Source organism: Ooceraea biroi, chromosome 1 (genome assembly GCF_003672135.1).
Source record: "Ooceraea biroi isolate clonal line C1 chromosome 1, Obir_v5.4, whole genome shotgun sequence".
Taxonomy (NCBI): domain Eukaryota; kingdom Metazoa; phylum Arthropoda; class Insecta; order Hymenoptera; family Formicidae; genus Ooceraea; species Ooceraea biroi.
Window position 1 is genome coordinate 17,564,606 of NC_039506.1, and position 19,403 is coordinate 17,584,008.

Below are 19,403 nucleotides of genomic sequence, written 5' to 3' on the forward strand. Positions count from 1 at the left end.
GAGGCAAAGCACAGAGAAAGAGGAAGAAGGTAGGGAGAAGATGTAAAAAGCGGAGGGTCACTATGAACGAGATAATGGATCGCCGATTATCCCCTTATTAATTATCACGGTGAGACGTTTGCCTGTCGAGCAAGTGAGTAGACGAAACCAAGTGCCTTGTCTAACGAAGTAACGACTTTTTTTCCTTTTTTTTATTTAGCTGCCGTGAACCCTGGGGATTCCTTTGAAAGTATTTTTATCACAAAGTATCGTCGAAACGTTTCATATCATCCAACATTTCCCGCGACGGATGTTACGAGAAACGCGACAGAAACGATCGATCAATCCGATCCATTGTTACTAATTTTCCAAGCACAGAAACCGGATTCGTATTATTTTGCGTCGAGACGGACACTTCGTTAATATAAATCCAAGCGTAATTGGTTGAATTTATAATAGATAAGCCTTATCGGCTGCGGAGCCGTTTATTCGCCATGGTACGCGTCGCTTTTTTTCCTTTGTCGGCATAATGGTTTAATGACGGAGCATTTGTAAAAAGAATAGATGCAACGGTCTTTGCAGTTAATAGGGCCTGTATGTCGTAGATGACGGCAAGATAATTCCAGTCGACAGCCTCACACGCGCGCGTAAACGCACGCGAGCGTGCACCGAACGCGCCGCTGTGTATTGGTAATTCCCACACAAATTGCTGGCGTCACGCACAAGTACAGTCGACGATATCAGTAATAGAGAGTAATTCTGACTTTTGCAACGAAATTTGTTCCATCGGCCGATAAAAGACGCGTTCATTGACCAAACGAATCGATAGCGCGTCGCCAGCTCAAAAGATTTATTCATCCTGAATATTTTCTTACGCCATTTACTCCGCTTCTCTTCCGCCTACTTTTCATATTATTTAATTATCATTTAATTATCACCACACTACAAGCGTGGTGTCGCGAATAATTTTATCCACTGCGACGGCGCCACATTATCAACGGAATAAAGTAATTTATATTTTTATGATTGACAGCATATTTATCTGTGATATTGGCACATCAGACGTTGCAATCTAATGTATTACTTGCGATCTTCGAAATACATTCCGCTCGACATTTGTGCATACCGGTAATGATGCCACGCTGCTGATTTTAAACTGTTGGCGTGCTGGATACTTGTGCAAAATCTTAATTTGCGACGACGCATAGGGGCGTTCGTAAGACCGCAGGAAGAAATGTGGGAACCTCATGGCTCGATAAGAGTCGTTTAGCACGCTATGGTAATGACTGTCTTTTCTTTTTGTAAATTTATGTCTCTTGTAGCTTTCCCGTGTGCTACGGGATCACGATGGGTTCCCATGGCGGAGAAGCGGGCGGCCGTAAAGGAAATACCCGTAGATGGAATAGACATGTACTGACAGTGAACGACATCCGGTTACGTTGATGGTTTCTGACGGTTTCGAACGACCGTCAGAAATTCAGACTATATTTGTTTGATAAACGAAACATTACATTTGTACAAGGACACCATCATGTTTAGCATCATTTTCGAGGTTGTAACTGAATTAACTGTTGTTGTCACATATACTTAATTATGTAATACCGTTGGTCGTTGATACTACTAACATTTCAATTTTATTAATTTCACCGTACTTTGTAATTTAATGAGCGACTATACTTTGTGAAAAAATAAAATACGAAAAGACAACGTTGCATGAAACCATCCGGCATTCCCTTGGCGAGAATTCACTGAGAGCTCCGATTTCACAGAATCACGCTTATCGTATCGTTACGAGCATCAAGATATCACGACCACCCAAAGAACCATCCGAAGAGAAAGACGAGGTTTGGACGATATACGCAAAGCACGTATGTTCGTGGACATTAGATAATATATCGCGGATAAGCAGCAAATTGTACAAATTGTAAAACTATTTTTTTCTCTCAACATTATTTATAAAATAAATCCCAACTTGTATTTCCAGTTTTAATAAAAGATCATTTAGAAAAGATATAATTATAAATGCAACATTCATTAGAGAATATGTCATATAAATTTTCACAACAATTTATCTGTAAAATCTGCAGACGTTAAAAATCTTTAGTATCTTCCTTAGCAGTCACTCAGTTACGTTAAAAGTCGGCATGGTTCATGGTTTTTGTGGGAGGAGGATATTTTTATATACCATGCTTCAGCACGCCATAATCGTCGGATGACTAAACGCGCAGTCGCGTGTAATTTTCGCTGAGCTGTCTCGAATATTTCCAAGACAAAGCGGCTTCATTTATAGAAAACGTCGTTTTTCGGATTAATCGCTGCCGAGAGGAAGCGATACGTGTCGTCATCGAGCCGGGTTGTGCAAACAGGGAAAATGTGATCGAGAGATTTCAATCAAACCGAAAAACAATAAGTACACGAATTAAGAAGCTATTTTGAAACTTTGCTACGCGATAACGAAATTAAAACTTACGAGGAAAATGATCGAAGAAATAATCATCAATATTAAAATAGCGTGTATGTTGTATATAACAATCGTAAAAATTGTTACAGAGAAATTCCTTTCCTCGAGTGACACGCGAGCTCGACGCAAAGATGTAAATCTCTCTTTGAACAGGCCGATGATCGCCAGCGATCCGTGGTCCGTACACGCGCAGCCGGTCGCAGCTCCGTTTTAATTGGTACCCACTAATTGTTAATTATCAGTGGTACCCACCCGCGGGAACCTGACGTAAGAGGCTTAAGTCCATTTACACGGGACCGGTCTACCCGCCTCCGCAGACGTTACCCATACCGTTGCTGCTGATGCTATGCCGACGGTGAGGATGTGGCACGTCGGTTTACAACGTTATAACACGCAGGGCAGGTGTGCATATGTAATTCCGTGCGGATGCCTTTCCTCCTCTGCGACCGGCAGTGGCAGCAGCAGAAGCAGCAGCACGTGAAAAGAGACCCAGAGATCCGTGGCGGTTTACATTATTTATTAGGCGTGTCGCCGAGGCGCATACACACCACGAGAGAGCCAAGACAAACGGCTGCATAATCAACAATTAGCCGGTTGATACGCGAGCTACGTGATAGTTTTTTAACGGATGAAGCCCTATCTACGTGTACATGCTTGATCGGTGAGAGACGCGCGCGCTTTCTCGCGCCTTCAGTTTCCCCCTCGGATGACTTGTGCCGGTTAATAATTTATCATCGCGACGATGATACGTCGTGATCGACACAATGCGCAATCGAATATCGTCCAATTCTAAAGGGACTCATCGTGCACGTTCAGGATTTCTGACGAATTCTTCGAGTCACATGGGGAAACGTATTCCTAAGCGCGCAAATATTGACATTGTTTTATCAATGATGTTGACTGCCGTCGAGCCAGAAAGCAGATTATGTCTCAAAAATTTATGTCACAAGAGTTGCGTCGAGGAGACATAGGAATGATGAAAATTTCGAGTTTAAATATTTTTGGAAAATATTTTTCAAGTTGATTCAAGCTTATGGATGGGATCTAGAGATGGCCACAAATTTAGGAAACAAAGGCGCGTTGAAACTCGCCACGCGTCGATGCAAGAACAATAGTTTGCTGCGTGGAACAATGAGAGCAGGCGAACGGGCGAGCGGGGGTTTCTTTCTCCATTACTATCGAGTCGACTCATTCAACGAGAATGCGACTTGAGACCATGTAAAGTCAGATAGCCGCAAAAGGATAAAATCTGCGGAATCGCTCTTTCTCCGCGGACTCCGTTGCACGTTGGCGCACGTTCTCTAGAATCACCCGGTAGAGAAATATATCGAACGCGTATGCGAGTTGCTGCTGCTCCATACCGAGGGAGAACCGAGTCACTTCTCGAGAATGTGATTCATGTCCGTATAAAAGACTACGTTGCGCAGAATTATAAGCGGTGTGCAGTTCCATCCGTCGATGTACGTCGACAGGAACAAACACTTCTCACCCTTCGTGTATAGCATACAGAAAGATCGCCTACGTCCTCACATCTGTAGCCAACAATCTTAGCCGAAACCACCGTTTTGTAATTACAAATGCTTATTCGATATTAACGAAGAAACATGCAGCGCCTTTCCATCCTTGATGCGGGTGCAACGGTCCCTTCAAGGTTACCAAGAGGCAATGCTTATTAAATAATCGAAAAATTTACGATAAAGGATCTACGGACAAAAAATTCCCGCGACCATCTTTCGTCGTTAATCCTTACAGCGTAAAATCTAAGAACCGCGAATGGGAATTTAAGCTCGCTGGAATGGCGCAGCGGCGAGAAGCAAATCTGCATGAACGAGGCCAAGATTACCGTAATGGTTCGCTTTACGATTACAGTTATCGGGACGGAAATCTGCGAAAGCCCGATGCTAACCGCGGAAACCAGTCTTGAGAGGCTGTCCGCATCGTCCTCGAAGTCGAATCCTTCGTACCTTCCAAACGCATCGAGACATTCAACGAGATACGAAATTATTCGATATTTAACTTCGCTACAAATTTCACACTCGCGCGTTTATCCTCTTTTATCCGTTGAGTTTTATTTTCCTTCAATCGCTGTCAACAGCTTTAATTGACATTATGAGAGAAGCTGACAAAGAACTTGAAACCTAAAATGTCTGTTATTAAAATGTCTGTTATTAACAGTCGTAGAAAAAGAGGAGATTGCCAAACTAAAGAAAAGTGCAATCGTTTATTTTTACCAAAAAAATAATGAAAGAATAAAAATTATGGAGATTTAATAATTCGTTTCTGAATAATTACATGACAATAATGAAAAAAGAAACTTATTAAAAATCTTTTTCATTTACTACACGTTTCAGCTTAAAACTTATACAATTATACAATTTTTTATTATTATATAAATATTGCAACATCGTATCGAGAAAAAAATAATTTTCACCCAAAAAATGTAGAGTTTGTCATGTCGGACTACTTGGCTTTTTCTCATTTCGCAACCTGTAATTATTTAAATACGATACACAGCCTGACAACAGTCATAAATCTTAACGCCGACGTAAGGATGCATTTACGATGGTGCACAAAGGTATGGCAGGCACTTTAATGATCTCACGATCTAATTAATATAATTGTCGACGACGCGCATCGGAACGCTCAGCTCCGGCCGAGAAAGAGAGGCCACTCCTGTTTATTTGTATCTCTCATCGTGGAATACACCTGCGAGCATTAACGACCGCCGTGATCAATTAATTCCCATTAATTGAGAGAGAGACAAGATACATACGCCGGATGAGTTATGATTGAATCGCGATAACGGGCTGTATCCGCTTACAGTAAATTAACCGGATGCTCGGCCACGACGATACGTTGTCCCTCGGTCGCAAAAAGAATTTTCAATTACCTACAAGCCAGCAACGGATATCGACGACCGCACGAATACGATGTAATCTGAGTCATCGCCTACAATTGGTTCTCCGAGCTGTTTTCAATTATTTCCCCTTAATTCCGCGTCTTACGATTTTCTTCGCGATTGCGTATGCAACGGGTCAAGCAATGAATGTTCTTGCCAATAGAAAACAAAACGGGTACACTCAACTTTTTAACAATTCGCTCGTGAAAAAATTTATTTATGTATTATATATGTATACTAATGTATTATGTATATTGTATGTTGCGTATATAAAATAAATAGCAATTATATTAAGTGATTTAACAGATTTGAATAAATAAGAAACAAACACATCGACAGGTGAAACTGACGGACGAGAGAGTCTTGGAATTCCGTGAAAATATTCTTTCACAAGTGTTTCCTGTGAACGTTTTGTCTTCGTGTGTGTTTTTCGTATGCAACTGTGACCACCGCCTAATACGCGGCACAGCGGCACATACTAATTAGCTTTGCGAGCGAAACGCGCCATGAATACAACTCTACATGGAGAGAGACAAACATTAGATACGGGAACCAACCGTGCTCGAGCTTAGGTCGAGGCTAAACCTCGAGAGATACTTCCTGTTACAACGCGATCTCTACCAAATATCGTTCCGCTTTCGCCTGCAATTGTCGTGTGTCGTCGCGTTGCATTTTAAATGATAACAGCAGATTTAAGTAGTTACATTCTCCAAGGTATAAAATTTCAAAATTCAAACTTTTTATTAATGTTTTATTAGGTAATTCATTCACGTATTGGCAATCTAAATCATCGTTTTTTAAAGATTTCCTTGCTCATTATTTATTTTCGAAGCTGTAACGAAGATCGAGGGAAGAGAGATGGTATTCTCATGGTATCTCAGTTGCATGTCACAATGTAAAGAGTTGCAACTCGTTCCGTATATTTACCCCGCTTTCTTGGCCGCCGTACTGTTTCCAATAACTGGGCGATGAGCCGAGTTGCACGATCGAACCAGTGGACAGGTTGCTCGGACTGGACGCTTGAAATCGGTCCGCGACCGGTGCATTCTGTATCTGCCCGAGTTGATTCGGGCTGTTCCTGTGATGATTGGACGTCATCAACGAGTTGCACGGACTGGCGTGAGGATGATTGCACGCGACCTGCAGCAAACTGGATCCACTCGCGAGTCCCGGACTCATCGGAATCTGCTGTACACGCGCGTTCTCCGCGTGAACGTATCGGTGATTGACTTGAGCATTTTGTCCAACTTTGCACCGATTGCTCCGACCCGCGTTCTTCGACTCGTGGTTGGATTTTACGTCGATTCCAAAGTCGGTCAGCTTAAAGTTCTGTTGGTTCATCTTGAAATCCGCGTTGTTTTTGAGGCTTCGATCCATCTCGATTCTCCTCGTGATAAACAAGTTTGGCTGAGTGTGTTCTATACGGTTGAACGTCAATGTGGTCGAATTTGTTTTACGAACGCGATTCCTCGAACAGCAAAATTGAATGAAACTAATTGCAGGTTCCCGCCACGGCGACACGTTTGACAACCACCTACCAGCTATCCACGCACCGCACACCGCCTTGACACGAATCTCGATCTACCATTGTTGCGCATAGTTTCTTCAAGTCGCGATTTTATCGTCGCGATTCGTCGCCGATAGTGTACATTTCGACCCAGACTCCTTTGAACGTCCTCCAATATTCGTTGAGACAAATTTTCACTCGGTTGGCATGTACTCTCTCTCGCTTGGCGATCGCGCGGATTCTGTCACCGTCCAAATAGTAACTGTAATAACGACAAAATGGCCTTGACGTCAAACGTCACTGGTCGACAAGGACGCTATTTATCACACCACCAGATACATTAGACGACGAATTAACATTCAGTGAAACTCGAGGGCTCGTTCGCGTCGAGCGCGAATCGCTCAATCAAGAGCTTGCCACAGCAACGAACGCCGATTATTACGGATCAAATTGGTGCAACGTTTCCTTTAGCTCGCGTAGCGATAATCGTTAATCATTAGTGAAAGTTGCAGCGCGAAACGCTCGAGTTCGGCGATGGAAAATTCATCTTTGATTCCCTGCCTCGAAAAAAGAAACAAGGTAGAGTCCTCGGCAACTCGACGAACCCATCGTGGAACGATGCAAGTCGTCGTCGTTAACGCGTTTAATATATCACGCGTTCGATGGCATTGCACATAAAAATTTTCAAGTGGCTTTGGCGCGAGTGATACATGTATTTAATCGCGACACGAAAAAGAAACAGCCAGTTTTATAAAACTCCTCGACGGTTTTCACGTGCACTCGGTTTCTCGACACTTTCACGGACCATCGTAATACGTGAACTCGCATCGACGCGAGAGTGCAATTGCATCACACGGTGTCACACGCGACTCTCCGCCGCAACATGCGATTTGCAGTGTCCACTGATCCGAGCGACTCGTTGCACCCTTCGTTCCGGCATTGGCGATTTTTCTCCTCGGCGCACAGAATTGCCAAATAGCGATTACCGTACGCGCGTACACACACGCGGAATGTCCCACGGCGGAAACAATCGAGAAAGAAGTGTGTGTGTGAAAGAGAGAGAGAGAAGATTAGAAGCCAACGGCCAGCTGGTTAGCCAGTGGAGAGACGACTGGTTTTGTGTTACCCGACTCATAGGCTACACACCGCACACGGCACGAAGGAGGCTGGGGTCCAGTGTACCCCTCCACCAGACGATACACAGAGAGCAAGTGTGCTTGTCCCCCTTGTGGGTACGCACGTACAAGTTCGTCTGTACATCGATGCATTCTCGCGTTCCGTGTGTGTGTGCGCGCGCGCGCACGTTCTCTCTCTTTCTCACATGCACACGCACACACGCACACACGCACACAGTCTCTATCTTTCTCCCGCTTCTCGTAGTTTCAATCTCACGACAGAGACGCTTGCAGTCTCATTTCGCGCATATGCACTCCGCCGCAGACAAACTGCAAACGTTGCACTCCGCGTGAGAGTCGAGCAACGTCTGCGTGCTAAAAAGTCGTGGGAATTAAGATCGAGATGCTGCGTCCAAAGAAACTAACCGATAATACGTCTGCATAATGATGAAATTTGAGAAACGTTTCATCTTTGACATTATCAAAAGGAAGCTTCATGTTTGCGATTTGATTTTACGATTTCTACTGATAATTAAATTACGAGGTTGACGTAGTCGTTGCTGTGCCTTTCTCGACGCTATTAAATAATCGAGCACTCTCGCGGTTTGCACAGATTACGCGAAGACTGCTTGCGCGTAGTATTTCAAAGAAAAAGACTCTAATTTTACGTCATTACATATAGCACAACGTTCATTCGATAATAATGTAGATCAAAAGGAAGCACGTGAACGCAATCGGATATTGATTCGAGAAGACGAACGTTGTTTACAGTAATGCCTATCTGCTTCTCCGTTCCATACTGGATCATTAATCTTGGATCGGTACGATATCTTAATCGCCTATTACTTTCCATTTCTTTTTTTTCGCAAGGGGTCAAATACCTCGTCGACATCGAGCATTATTCCCAACCCATCAGTTGCGATATTATCGATCCAGCGTTTTTCGCAGTCGATACGGCTCACCAGGATTTGCGAAACGTTTAATTCTTAATAGCTCGCCTTATCAAAAATCGAAAAAATTCATCTATCTCGGGCTGTAAGGAGAATTAAAGGAGAATTTCTCAATGCTGAAGCGTTGTGTTTTCTCCGAGTAAACCCACGAGTTGCACAAAACCGACGAGTCAAATCAGATTCGCTAATCCGAAATTTAACAAAATCTTGAAGATTTTAACAAGCCGATTTCAAGATGATCTCCTATATCGTCAACTCGTAAAAGAGTGAATTTACTACTACACGTAATGTATGTGTGTCTGCACTCGACTCTCTCGAAGCTTCCAAGATGCAGTTGCATCTCTCTTTCTCTCCTCGTCTCTCGTTGCGCACCGTCGCAGGAATACAGAAATAGTTTATCCGCGGAGGGATTTCGAGAGAGGAGGTTGTGATGGGGAGAGAAAGAGGAAGGAGGAACGAGGAAAGAGAAACGACGGAAAATACGAGCAGGAGTTACGAGTTACAGCGGAAAACGATGGATTATGTGTGTTTAACCCTCCCTGGCCCGTCTGCCCTCCTTCTTCGTCCCGATTCCCTCCTGCTCTTCATTCGCCGTCGCGCAAACGCGCTTCCGAAAGCCCCCGAGTTATGTTTGAGCACGAAAAGTAAACTTCGACTTCGTGGCGACGCGTGAGGCGCTTTGTGAGGATTAGGTGGCCGCCACCGGGTGAATCGATTCCTTTGTTCCGACTTCCGCGACCCACAGAATCGATTCTCCGCGGGGGCGGAATCTGCTAGCGATGCTAACAACGGGCGACTGCCATTTCAAAGTCCGACGGAGCTTCGTTCTTTTATACGAATAAATTGCAAACGGCTTGTAAAATTGAGAAGGAAGAACAAATACTAACAGCATATATTATAATTCGATGACTAGCAAAACTAAGTGATCGCTTTTGACGATCATTTAGCGCGAAGATGATCTGAAATTTCATACAAAGATCGATATTATTGATCAAAACATAGATATATAATTGCAGAGTTAAACGGTGATTCCGCACGCAAGGCTGGCCTCCGTAGCAGCTGAGCTTCCCGGCGACCACCGGTAAAGTGGAAACGGGGAGGTAAACCCGAGGAAAAACTGGCCTGACCCGACGTGCAACAGGTAGGGAAGCCAACGGCAGAGGCTCGACGCAACTCGGAGCTCGAGCAGGCCGCGAACGCCGTCCGAGCAGAGTGACGGATCGGCTATTCAGCCGATCAACAAAATCGCTGTTAGCGAAATTTAAGTCGGTGGACGAAGATGCTTGATGGATCAATTGTAACGAGGAATAATTGTCGTCACAACATTCGACGCTTTCTCCAAACTTCATTGATATTACCACAGTCATAGAAGCAATAACAAAGAAATTTTAAACACTCGAGCGCAACTATCAAATAAGATCATAATCTTTATGAAAAATGTAAAGATTTGAAATGGTCTCTACGTATAATTTGTGTTTATATCATGGCTGAAATTCAAGCCACGTAATGTATAGAATTAAACATCGCATTTTACGGTTCAGTGACATAATGGGTATCACGCAATTCTTACCTTTTCCCCTATCTGTATAATGGACATACTAATCGCGCAATCGGTGCGGTAACGCGTACAGATAACGAGTAGGTGGTCCACCGTCGATCCAGATCGGATCGCGAGGTGAAGTGCGGTAGCGAATCGAGCAACGAGGCAAGCGGGCGAGCGAATGCACGCCTTACCAGTTGCTCAACGAAACTGGTAACCGTACCACTGCACAGTCCGCAAAGTGCCTAATCGCACACCTTCACCTAGATATCCCGATGCCTGTGCGACGACGACGACATATCCTTTCGAATCGAGTTGTAGCAACGCGTAATGATACAAGTTAAAGTCAGGGTTCATTTTACAGATCTCATCGTGACCTAGAGTATCTCTGCGAGTGAAGCAACAAGAGCTCCAATTTGCTCTGGCAAAACGTGACAACGAAGACAAGTTGAAACCAGGATAGAATAAAGCATTATGCAAAATACATAATATCCTGCGTGCCAATATTGGGATAGACTGTGCGTGTATTTACTTACTCACGCGTAACTTGTTAGTCATATCAGAGTGGAAAATCGAACAATTTTTGCGTCATTCTTAAGAAAGAAAACGTAATGAGGTCGACGAGTATCGAATTAAATAAGTTTTTCCATCAGAGAAACACTCGAGGCTCTCTTGAGATTTCCTACAATCACTTTCCAACTTTGATCGTAATCGGCCAAATCGTCGATGCTCGATCGGAGAACAGGATAGTAGATTCGCGATCTACGCGAAATTAACGCGGAGCGGTACGAGATCGGCCGACATTTACGATCGGATAAAATCTACATACTTTCGAAGCGGGTACGAATTTATATCACAGACCCACCCGATGGAGAAGAGAGGGAGGAATAATGAAAAAAAAACTCCCCTCTCCGTCCCTCTCTCTTTCGGTTCAAAGACCGTCTAAGCGTATGCGACTCGTCGTTCCCGCATGATTATGGTCCCATTCATGTGCGACCAGTTCGGCTCGGTTTCTTCTCCGTACCGATTTCAATCTAGCCGTCGCGTGCGTTATATAGGCGCAGCATAACGTATAGGCGTCATCGTCGTCGACGTCCTCGAGCTCGACGTCGCGGCTCTACTTGAAACAAGCGGAACGAGAACGTTCACTTTTAACGAGCCGGACTGTACTGCGCGGAATGATCGAGCATAGAGATCGCATTGCGAAACGAGTCATCGTCCTTCTCTCTCGATCTCCATCAAAGAACAGAGAACGGAAGAATCTCGTAAACTATTCGAGCGATGGATCGCACGATGCAAACTTTGACGAAGAAGAATATTACATAAGAATCTTGCAATCGTAGCAATTGTAATCTTCATTTTGTAACATATCTACGTTACACAGTGAATCGCCGAACTAAGTTGGGAGGTCTTGGAGCACGATCTCGTTTTTCTGCTCATTTCAATCGAGGCGTGCCGCGATAGGAATTTTACGATTAATTGCACTGAGATCTTGGTATCCGCAAGAAAAAATGACAAAACGGCGAAAGGGCGTGTTCATGGTAGAGGTAGGTACATTTTCTACGGATACTGTACTGGTTTTAAAGGCTGGCGAACGCGAGACGGAGCGAGGAGCGTGTCACACACGCATGCAGGACAGGTATCGCACACGCACGCTGGTAAGGAACGTGTCCGTGGGTAGTGTGACGACGGTGAAGGTGCGCGAGAGAAGAACGGACGACTAGAGACGAAAAGAGAGAGGCAAGAGAGAGGACGAGAGAGAGGTGGACTAGTCACTGAAGAGTAAACTGACCAGACTGCCTGCCGCCGACACAAGGTAATGCAACATACCCGAGAGAGAGGGGGGGGGGTAAGGGACAGGAATGGAGAAGAAACGAGAGAGGATAAAGAAAGGAGGAGGAAGTTGATAGCTGGGATCGAACGAGCGAGTAGGACGAGACAGCGTTGTCCAAGAGGTACCCACGTTCACGCGGGAGACTGCACGTTTGGGCTGTGATTTTTGTTTCTAATATCATAATACCGAGAACAGAAGAGAGAAAGAAAGGAGACTTGGAGAACCAGCCAGACGGCCTGTCGCTGAGGATGGCGTGCCTTACAAAGACGAACAAAAAGAGAAAAAGAAAGAACCAAAGAGAGAAAGAAAGCGAGGAAGAAGCAAAGATAAAAGAAGAAAAGATATGAACACAGCATAAGAAAGGAGAAAAACTAATAGCAAAGTTCACGGAACAAGGTAAGGATCCTCATCTTGCACCCGTGCTCCGACATATGGGATATTTGCGAGCGACACGTCTAGTTAAACAGCTTAAGATCGCTATCGATCTATTCATCTATCATCGAGCTGAGGGCTTAATCACCGAGGAATGAACTGATGTAGACTGCTTGTCGCTTTGGCAGCGTACGCGTGCCAACGAGACAAAGGAAAAAGAAATAAAAAGACAACGGTCAAACGGATGAAACCTTCTCGTTGAAAATCAGGTCGTTCGCTTTATCTACTGCCTCAATCGCGGAAGATTTCGTGTCATTAATTATTTCCGGATTTTGCACAAGCACAATTAAAATCACGGCTTCCACCTATCTACCACGTGTCTTGACGTAACACAAATAATTCATTGTATACCAGTTGCATAAAATAAACACGTTATTTACCGCAGATTTCACGCACGTTAAACATTGCGTTTGACGTACCCCGCGTGAACAGTTCGCCGCATTTTCGACGGGAACAACAGGACGCTAACGCGCCCTTTGCTACTCGCCATACGTCACGCGCGACTATTAATTATTAACTTTTAGCGTTCATTAATTTGTTTAATGAGACGAAATCCATTATTTATACATTAAAACACAGTGTTTGTCGATTTAAACATAACGGATACCTTGTTATCTTAAGTTGTCCACGTGGATAGTGGACACAAGAATATCCCAATTATCGATATTGAGAGACCCGAGAGAGCTTTTCAAACACATTGTATAAAAAAAGATTGCGCAAAGAGTTGTTGATTGGGAGTATTCCTGGTCTGGTTCTAAACCGTATCTATTTGGGAACTAGATAGTTCTAAACCGCAGAAAAAATAGCGTCACTGTCATTTAGTTGCACGACGATCCATACGGATTTTGCCGACATCGATTTCATTCTACGATTCCATCTGTCGCGAACAAAATGCGATCGTTTACGATGTTACTATTACAATATTACGTAACGTATGTAAAACTCTACGACTTTCTCAAAGCTTACAACAGATCCTACGATTTGCCGACGAGATTTACAGATCGTTCCACGAGGCGCGGTCGAAGATTAATGTACCGAATAAGTAAATATTGTACATAAACGTAACATGGTTGCATATTACAGCTGCATAAGCAGCGTAAAGAAGCGACATAAACGCAAATGTGACAAATATTTCCGCGTCCGCGCCTGCGTGGAAAACAACGAGCGTTGGCGCGATGTTAGAAAGTTGAATGAATTAAGCACGCCCGGTGGTTGTGATCGCGACTACCCACGTGTTCAGGCTCACGTTAGGAACCGAGTGAACAACTCACGTGAATCTGGTTACCGTGCACAATTCGCGCTCCAAAAGACCATTTTTATCTGATGATGAGTGTTGAACTTACCTGAAACAAAAAACAGATTTAAATTAAAATTCACGGTGACAATGAGGTTTCTCGAAATTTTTATTTAATCTCATGTTAACACCTGCTCTAAAAAGTTGTATTAAACGTGTGGACATAGATTGATTTAATCGAATATCGATTAAAAATCTGCACATCTAAAAATGTTCTCCCTGAGTCTACCGGACGACTTGTGACCGAGCGACTTTTTTTCGAAACGGGATAACAAGCCATTTTTGTCCTCTGACAGCCGGCCTCTTATGGTATCCGCGAGGAAAAAGAGCACAAACATCCTTCGTACTTTGAAAGATTCATTAGGCACACGGCGAACAACTTTTGCCGAGAGACAGAGAATCGTCGCGTCCGAACTTGGAAAAGAACCGAGAACGCACTTCGCTGTACGCGATACGCTGAAACGGGGACAACTCATTGCTACTCGGAGACAGAAGGAAGAAAATGTTATTCCCTGTAATATATACAGAAACGAGCAGAGCATGGGACCTTCATCCTGTTAAAATGGAAAAGGCCTCCGAAGGAACACTGATCGTTTCCGACGTTAACGTCGGAGTCGTAAAGGCCATGCCGCCATCCCTACTTCCTTCTTGATAAAATCTTGCTAAATCTCCGCGTCTACATCCACTTCTGTATATTTTACTGTGGTGTCATCGCGCAGATATGTAAACACGTGTATAAACTTGGCGAAAAATGTGTAACATCTTCGAAGCAGCGGATCACGCATGGCGGGTGCATCGAGACTCTGGTATCTCTTCATCCCCAACGAATCCGAGAAAATTGTGACATTCACTGCAAGCTGAGCTGTTGAGAATCCACGAACAACTTCCGCAACGTGGCATTTTGAAGCCAATGACTGGTCCGTCGCGAGACCGGAAGTCTCCCACGCACCGAGTGACGCAAAAGTATGTGCGACTGACTTCGATAACAGAAAGAACGGGAGAAAAAAGAGAAAGAAGACCGCGGGACGGAGGAGAAAGAGAATGGAGGGTGAGGGCAGTTTGTGGCGATAACGAACAGAACGTCGATTCAACGACACTCGTAAAGCCGGACATTTAACGACAGCGATTTAACTGTCGCTGCGCGCAGCGCGCGTACAATGTGCTCTAGCCAGCCGTGGTCCTGTGCGCTGCTCGCGCTTGCTGCACAATAATAATTATGGCCCCAGCTACGATTGTTTATGGAGGCGGCAGTTAAATTACCGCCGGTTGACGTTACACGGACATTTCGGCGGCTGCTTTCCCCTCCGTTGTCACTGTAATTGTTATTTAACAGTGGTTGCCACTATTCTCCCTCTTTTTCTTTCTCTCTCTCTCTCTCTCTCTCTCTCTCTCTTCCTCTCCCTCTGTCATCGCTCAAATTCGGTCTAGCTTCCCGAATTAAGTGCTGCAGTCGCGTTCATTGTTATATGCCATAAAGCGCGAAACATTTAAATCACGCGCATGCAGTGAATTTACCGATAGACCAGATAGAGTTTCACAGATGCGTGAATAAAGAAACGAACAAGGCAAAGATGAACCTTCCACAGCGCATTTAGATAGACTAACGTCGAATCTCGCTGCAACTTCTGCGAATTTATATGGTGATGTCTTTCCCGCGAACTTTTGCCTGCAGATATACGACTCTTTTGCTGACGGGCTGACGTCACCCTTGGACCACTGCGCTTCTTATCGCGTGCTTTTTCGTTGTCGTAATATGCGAGCTCAGATGAGTAGAGCGAAGAATCGGACGCGAGGAACAATAACAGTATAATTTTTTCTGGAAACCTTCCAGCTATCGACTTGTCTTTTAAATGATTTAATTATCATCTAAATTGACACTAATTATCGAAATCGACGAAATGCAGCGACATTTCATGAAGTAACTCGCGTCAATTTGCAGAAGAGCTAACAATCCTTAAATAATAAATGGTTTGTCCTTCATTCTCCGCCGTATAATCGAATGTCGGAGACTATTAGAATTTCCAAAACATCCGGAACCTATTATTCAATGTGTCGAGACGCGCGCGTTTCTATCGATTTATCATCGAGACGATCGTGGTTTGTAACGGTGAGGTGGTCGCGAGTTCCACGTAGATGACACGCAAACAATCCTTGACAGCCGCCACTTGACACCAACGTCAAGTGTTTAATGCGAACGCACAGTCATCAGGTGGATATCTTGTGTCTATCCAGTTACGCGAGCAAGTCTGACACGGGAGTAACATATGCCCATTGTTTTTAAAAGACTAACTTAAACCTGTGACACATTAATCACAAACGATGCATCTCACGAGATGCATTTCTATTTCTTTCTTTTCACTCAGACTTTAGTACGCATTTCTGTTTATATCCGAGCCTGAATCTTAATTATGGCTATTAATTCACATAGTATCGAATAGTCGACGAATTCAGGGAGAACTGAAAAAATTCCAGCTCGACCCCAACGCGGCGTGCGTTAACTCGATTGGCCGCGAGCTTCCGTGTAATGCGGAACAATTCATAAATTTATTGCGACAGACAACACACAGATCCCTCCCTCGATTTCCCTTTCTCGCTCACCCTCGCTCGTTTCTCGTTTCGTTCTATCCCCCTCGAACAGCCCTCCGATACTCGTTCTCACTCGTGGGGTTGAATCGCCGGGTCGAGTGGCTCGAGAACGAAACGAGAGAGGATGGAAGAGGGTGAAGAGGGAGACTGTACCAACTTAGACACATTAAAAATTTAATAACTCGGCTCGCTCGGTCGGCCGGATGGTAAAGTAGCTAGCTATTCGTCGAGCACAGGAGGAAGAGGAGGATCCCTTTATATCCAGAAGCCCGTCGCGAATATCCAGCGACACTCAGTATCTCTTGCCGAACACTTTGCAAACTTGACACGAGATATCTACATCTATCCCCTCCGAGAGTCGATTAAATATGTTATTAATAAAAAAACTTAATTACATCCCATGCTCAAATTATATCAGACGTTAAATTGAATAAATAATAATATCGAACGTACGAAATAGCTACGTCCCTAGTTACAAGATCCTTTTGATCCTCTACAAGTAGGCGGAAAAACAATTATCACACAGCCAGCTGTATGTCAAACGTAAGATATTCAATAAGATGAGCAGTAGTACGAGAATGTTCTCTTTTACAAGCTGAGAAACACTGACGAGCGTACCATCGAATTGTGACCATCTTTGTCCCGTAACCGTACCGACGTATCATTCATCTCCTTTTTACTCGCAGCAACCGTACCATCGGGTTTTCTCGTTCCGTTGTTCGCTTAACAACAGTAAAGCCATCTTCATTTCGCGATTTAACTCACCCTCATCCCCCTTCTCCGTCTCTATCGCTCTCGCTACAGGACGTTCCATCGTATGTCGGTTTCCGTGACATTCACGGTAGATACGTCGGAAAAAATTTTGTCGAAAATCATTTCCGGCCCGATGTGCGCGTATGCGCGGATACTTTCAAATAATTCTTTATTCATTCTTCCAGTTACAAGTACTTGAACAAAAAGCATTCTCGACAATTTCATTGATAAAAATCTCTCCAAATCCATCATGTTCTACTACATGTTCTACAGTTGGAGCTTTCGTTAAACTATCTGGCCGACTTCTACTTAACTCAATCATCTTATTTTCTGGTTTTGTCAGTTCGATTAATTCTGAGGCACCCGATAGCTAGTGACTTTGGCCTTCTTCAATACGGCTAAAACTTCTCTCACAAATGTTCTCTCCAGCCACCCTCACATCCTCGCCCTCTTTTCCTTCTCTCCTCTTCGACGGCAGTCGTGCTACGAAACTGCCATAAATTCGTCTCCTTGTTGATCTTTGGGAGTTTTACGGCTTCGTATGTCGGGTGTACCAATAAACGGAAACCTCGCCGCCGCGCGTTTGTCGTACGGATCAAACTGTCGAAGACCTCGAGTTACCCGGCTCGCATTACACTTACAACACAAACGCCGATATCCGGAAGACCCCCGAATGGGGAAAGTTACACTAGCATTCTTCTTTCTTTTGCATTTTTCCATCATGATCCAACGATAATTGCATTTGCGCGCGGAGAGAAAATCAATTTGTAAACACTTTCGTCAAGTCAATAATTTAATCTTCATACAAGAGCAATAAAGAGTTGTTTCTTTTTTCGAATTTCGACTACCACGAATTTTATTCAGGACATGTGAGAATCTGCGAACGACTCGTTTCTCCACCTATTAATTGTGCAATAGCGAAGCAGCACCCGATTAAATTTATCGGCGGTACAATTCCCGCAAATGTTCGATTCGATAGAATCATCAGATTAAAAATTTCAACATCATAATCGAAAAACTATGAATCCAATATTTGGCTAAGATGATCATCATGTCGATTCGTGAATTATCTGTAAATAGTACTGTCGAATCTATACGAATGATCGCGCGACCACTGCACAAGTGCAGTGGCAGTAGTGTACGCTCGAAAATAGCTATGCATTTCGGATTATGTGACCAGTTAATTTTCCATGCTAATTAAATTGCATTGGCCGTGTGTCATCGTTTCCTTCTTCATCCGAACGCTCGTCAACGGTAATATCACCGAATGAATTTATTCGAATGACAGTGGAATCGTGCGTATCGCGAGCGTAATGAAAAATTCAAGTTGCATGTTCGCAAAGGCGAACAATTCCATATTGCAATTTGATACGGATGTTGCTGTTATCATTGGATTTTAATTGTATTGATAAATGGATAAAGTACTTTTTAATGCGACCTAACGTACGTAAATTTTTCTTTGATGTAAATTTTTCCGGACACACCCGCTGCAAGAGTTATACGTTCATTGAAATATCTGAAAAGTGTTTATCAATTAATAATTAGTTATAAAATTAATTACTAATTTCAATAGCGAGAATATATGGGTCAGAATTACCGTACATTCTGACTCGAAAGTTTCGCCGATACTAACGCGCCAAAGCGTGGACGAAAAGTCGAGACTCTCTCCTCGCGTCTGGCTTCGTAGCCGACTCTCGAAACGGGCAACGGGCGTTTGCTACGTGTCGCTACATTCGTGCGAGGGGCAGAATCGCATGTGTATTCCGCTCTACTAGCGTGTTCGTGAACGGTTTGTAGAGGGTGAGAGTGGGAAGCGTTACAGAGCGGAAGCAGGAGGGCTTCCGCAGAGAAGCGGAGGGTGCCGGCTAGAGGCATTATAGCGCAGCTACAAATCATAGGACAGACCTCCCTTTCCCCCCTCATTCGAGCAAGCGCGTGTTTCATGAGCGTATGTGTGTTTCACACGTACATGAGTGTATCTACGTGCGTATGTGCATATGCGTGCGTGTGGAGGGGGCCGGTTGGGTCGGACGACAGTGGGACGTTACACGCT

General features: G+C 44.1%; 1 protein-coding gene across 18 annotated transcripts in view; it reads right to left on the reverse strand.

Moving 5' to 3' along the window:
- Positions 1–19,403, reverse strand: part of LOC105274987 (transcription factor 12) — a 91,209-nt gene that overhangs the window by 17,663 nt on the left and 54,143 nt on the right. For 3 of the 18 annotated variants that reach the window (XM_011331540.3, XM_011331539.3, XM_011331531.3), the window contains exon 1: positions 6,267–7,899. The exons of 5 other annotated variants lie outside the window; for them this stretch is intronic. In XM_011331540.3, the coding sequence (XP_011329842.2) occupies positions 6,267–6,716 (450 nt within the window). In that variant the 5' untranslated portion in view covers positions 6,717–7,899. Of the gene's footprint in view, positions 1–6,266; positions 7,924–19,403 lie in introns of those variants that run through there. 10 more of the 18 variants (XM_020030232.2, XM_020030234.2, XM_020030233.2 and 7 more) reach the window with 10 other exon arrangements.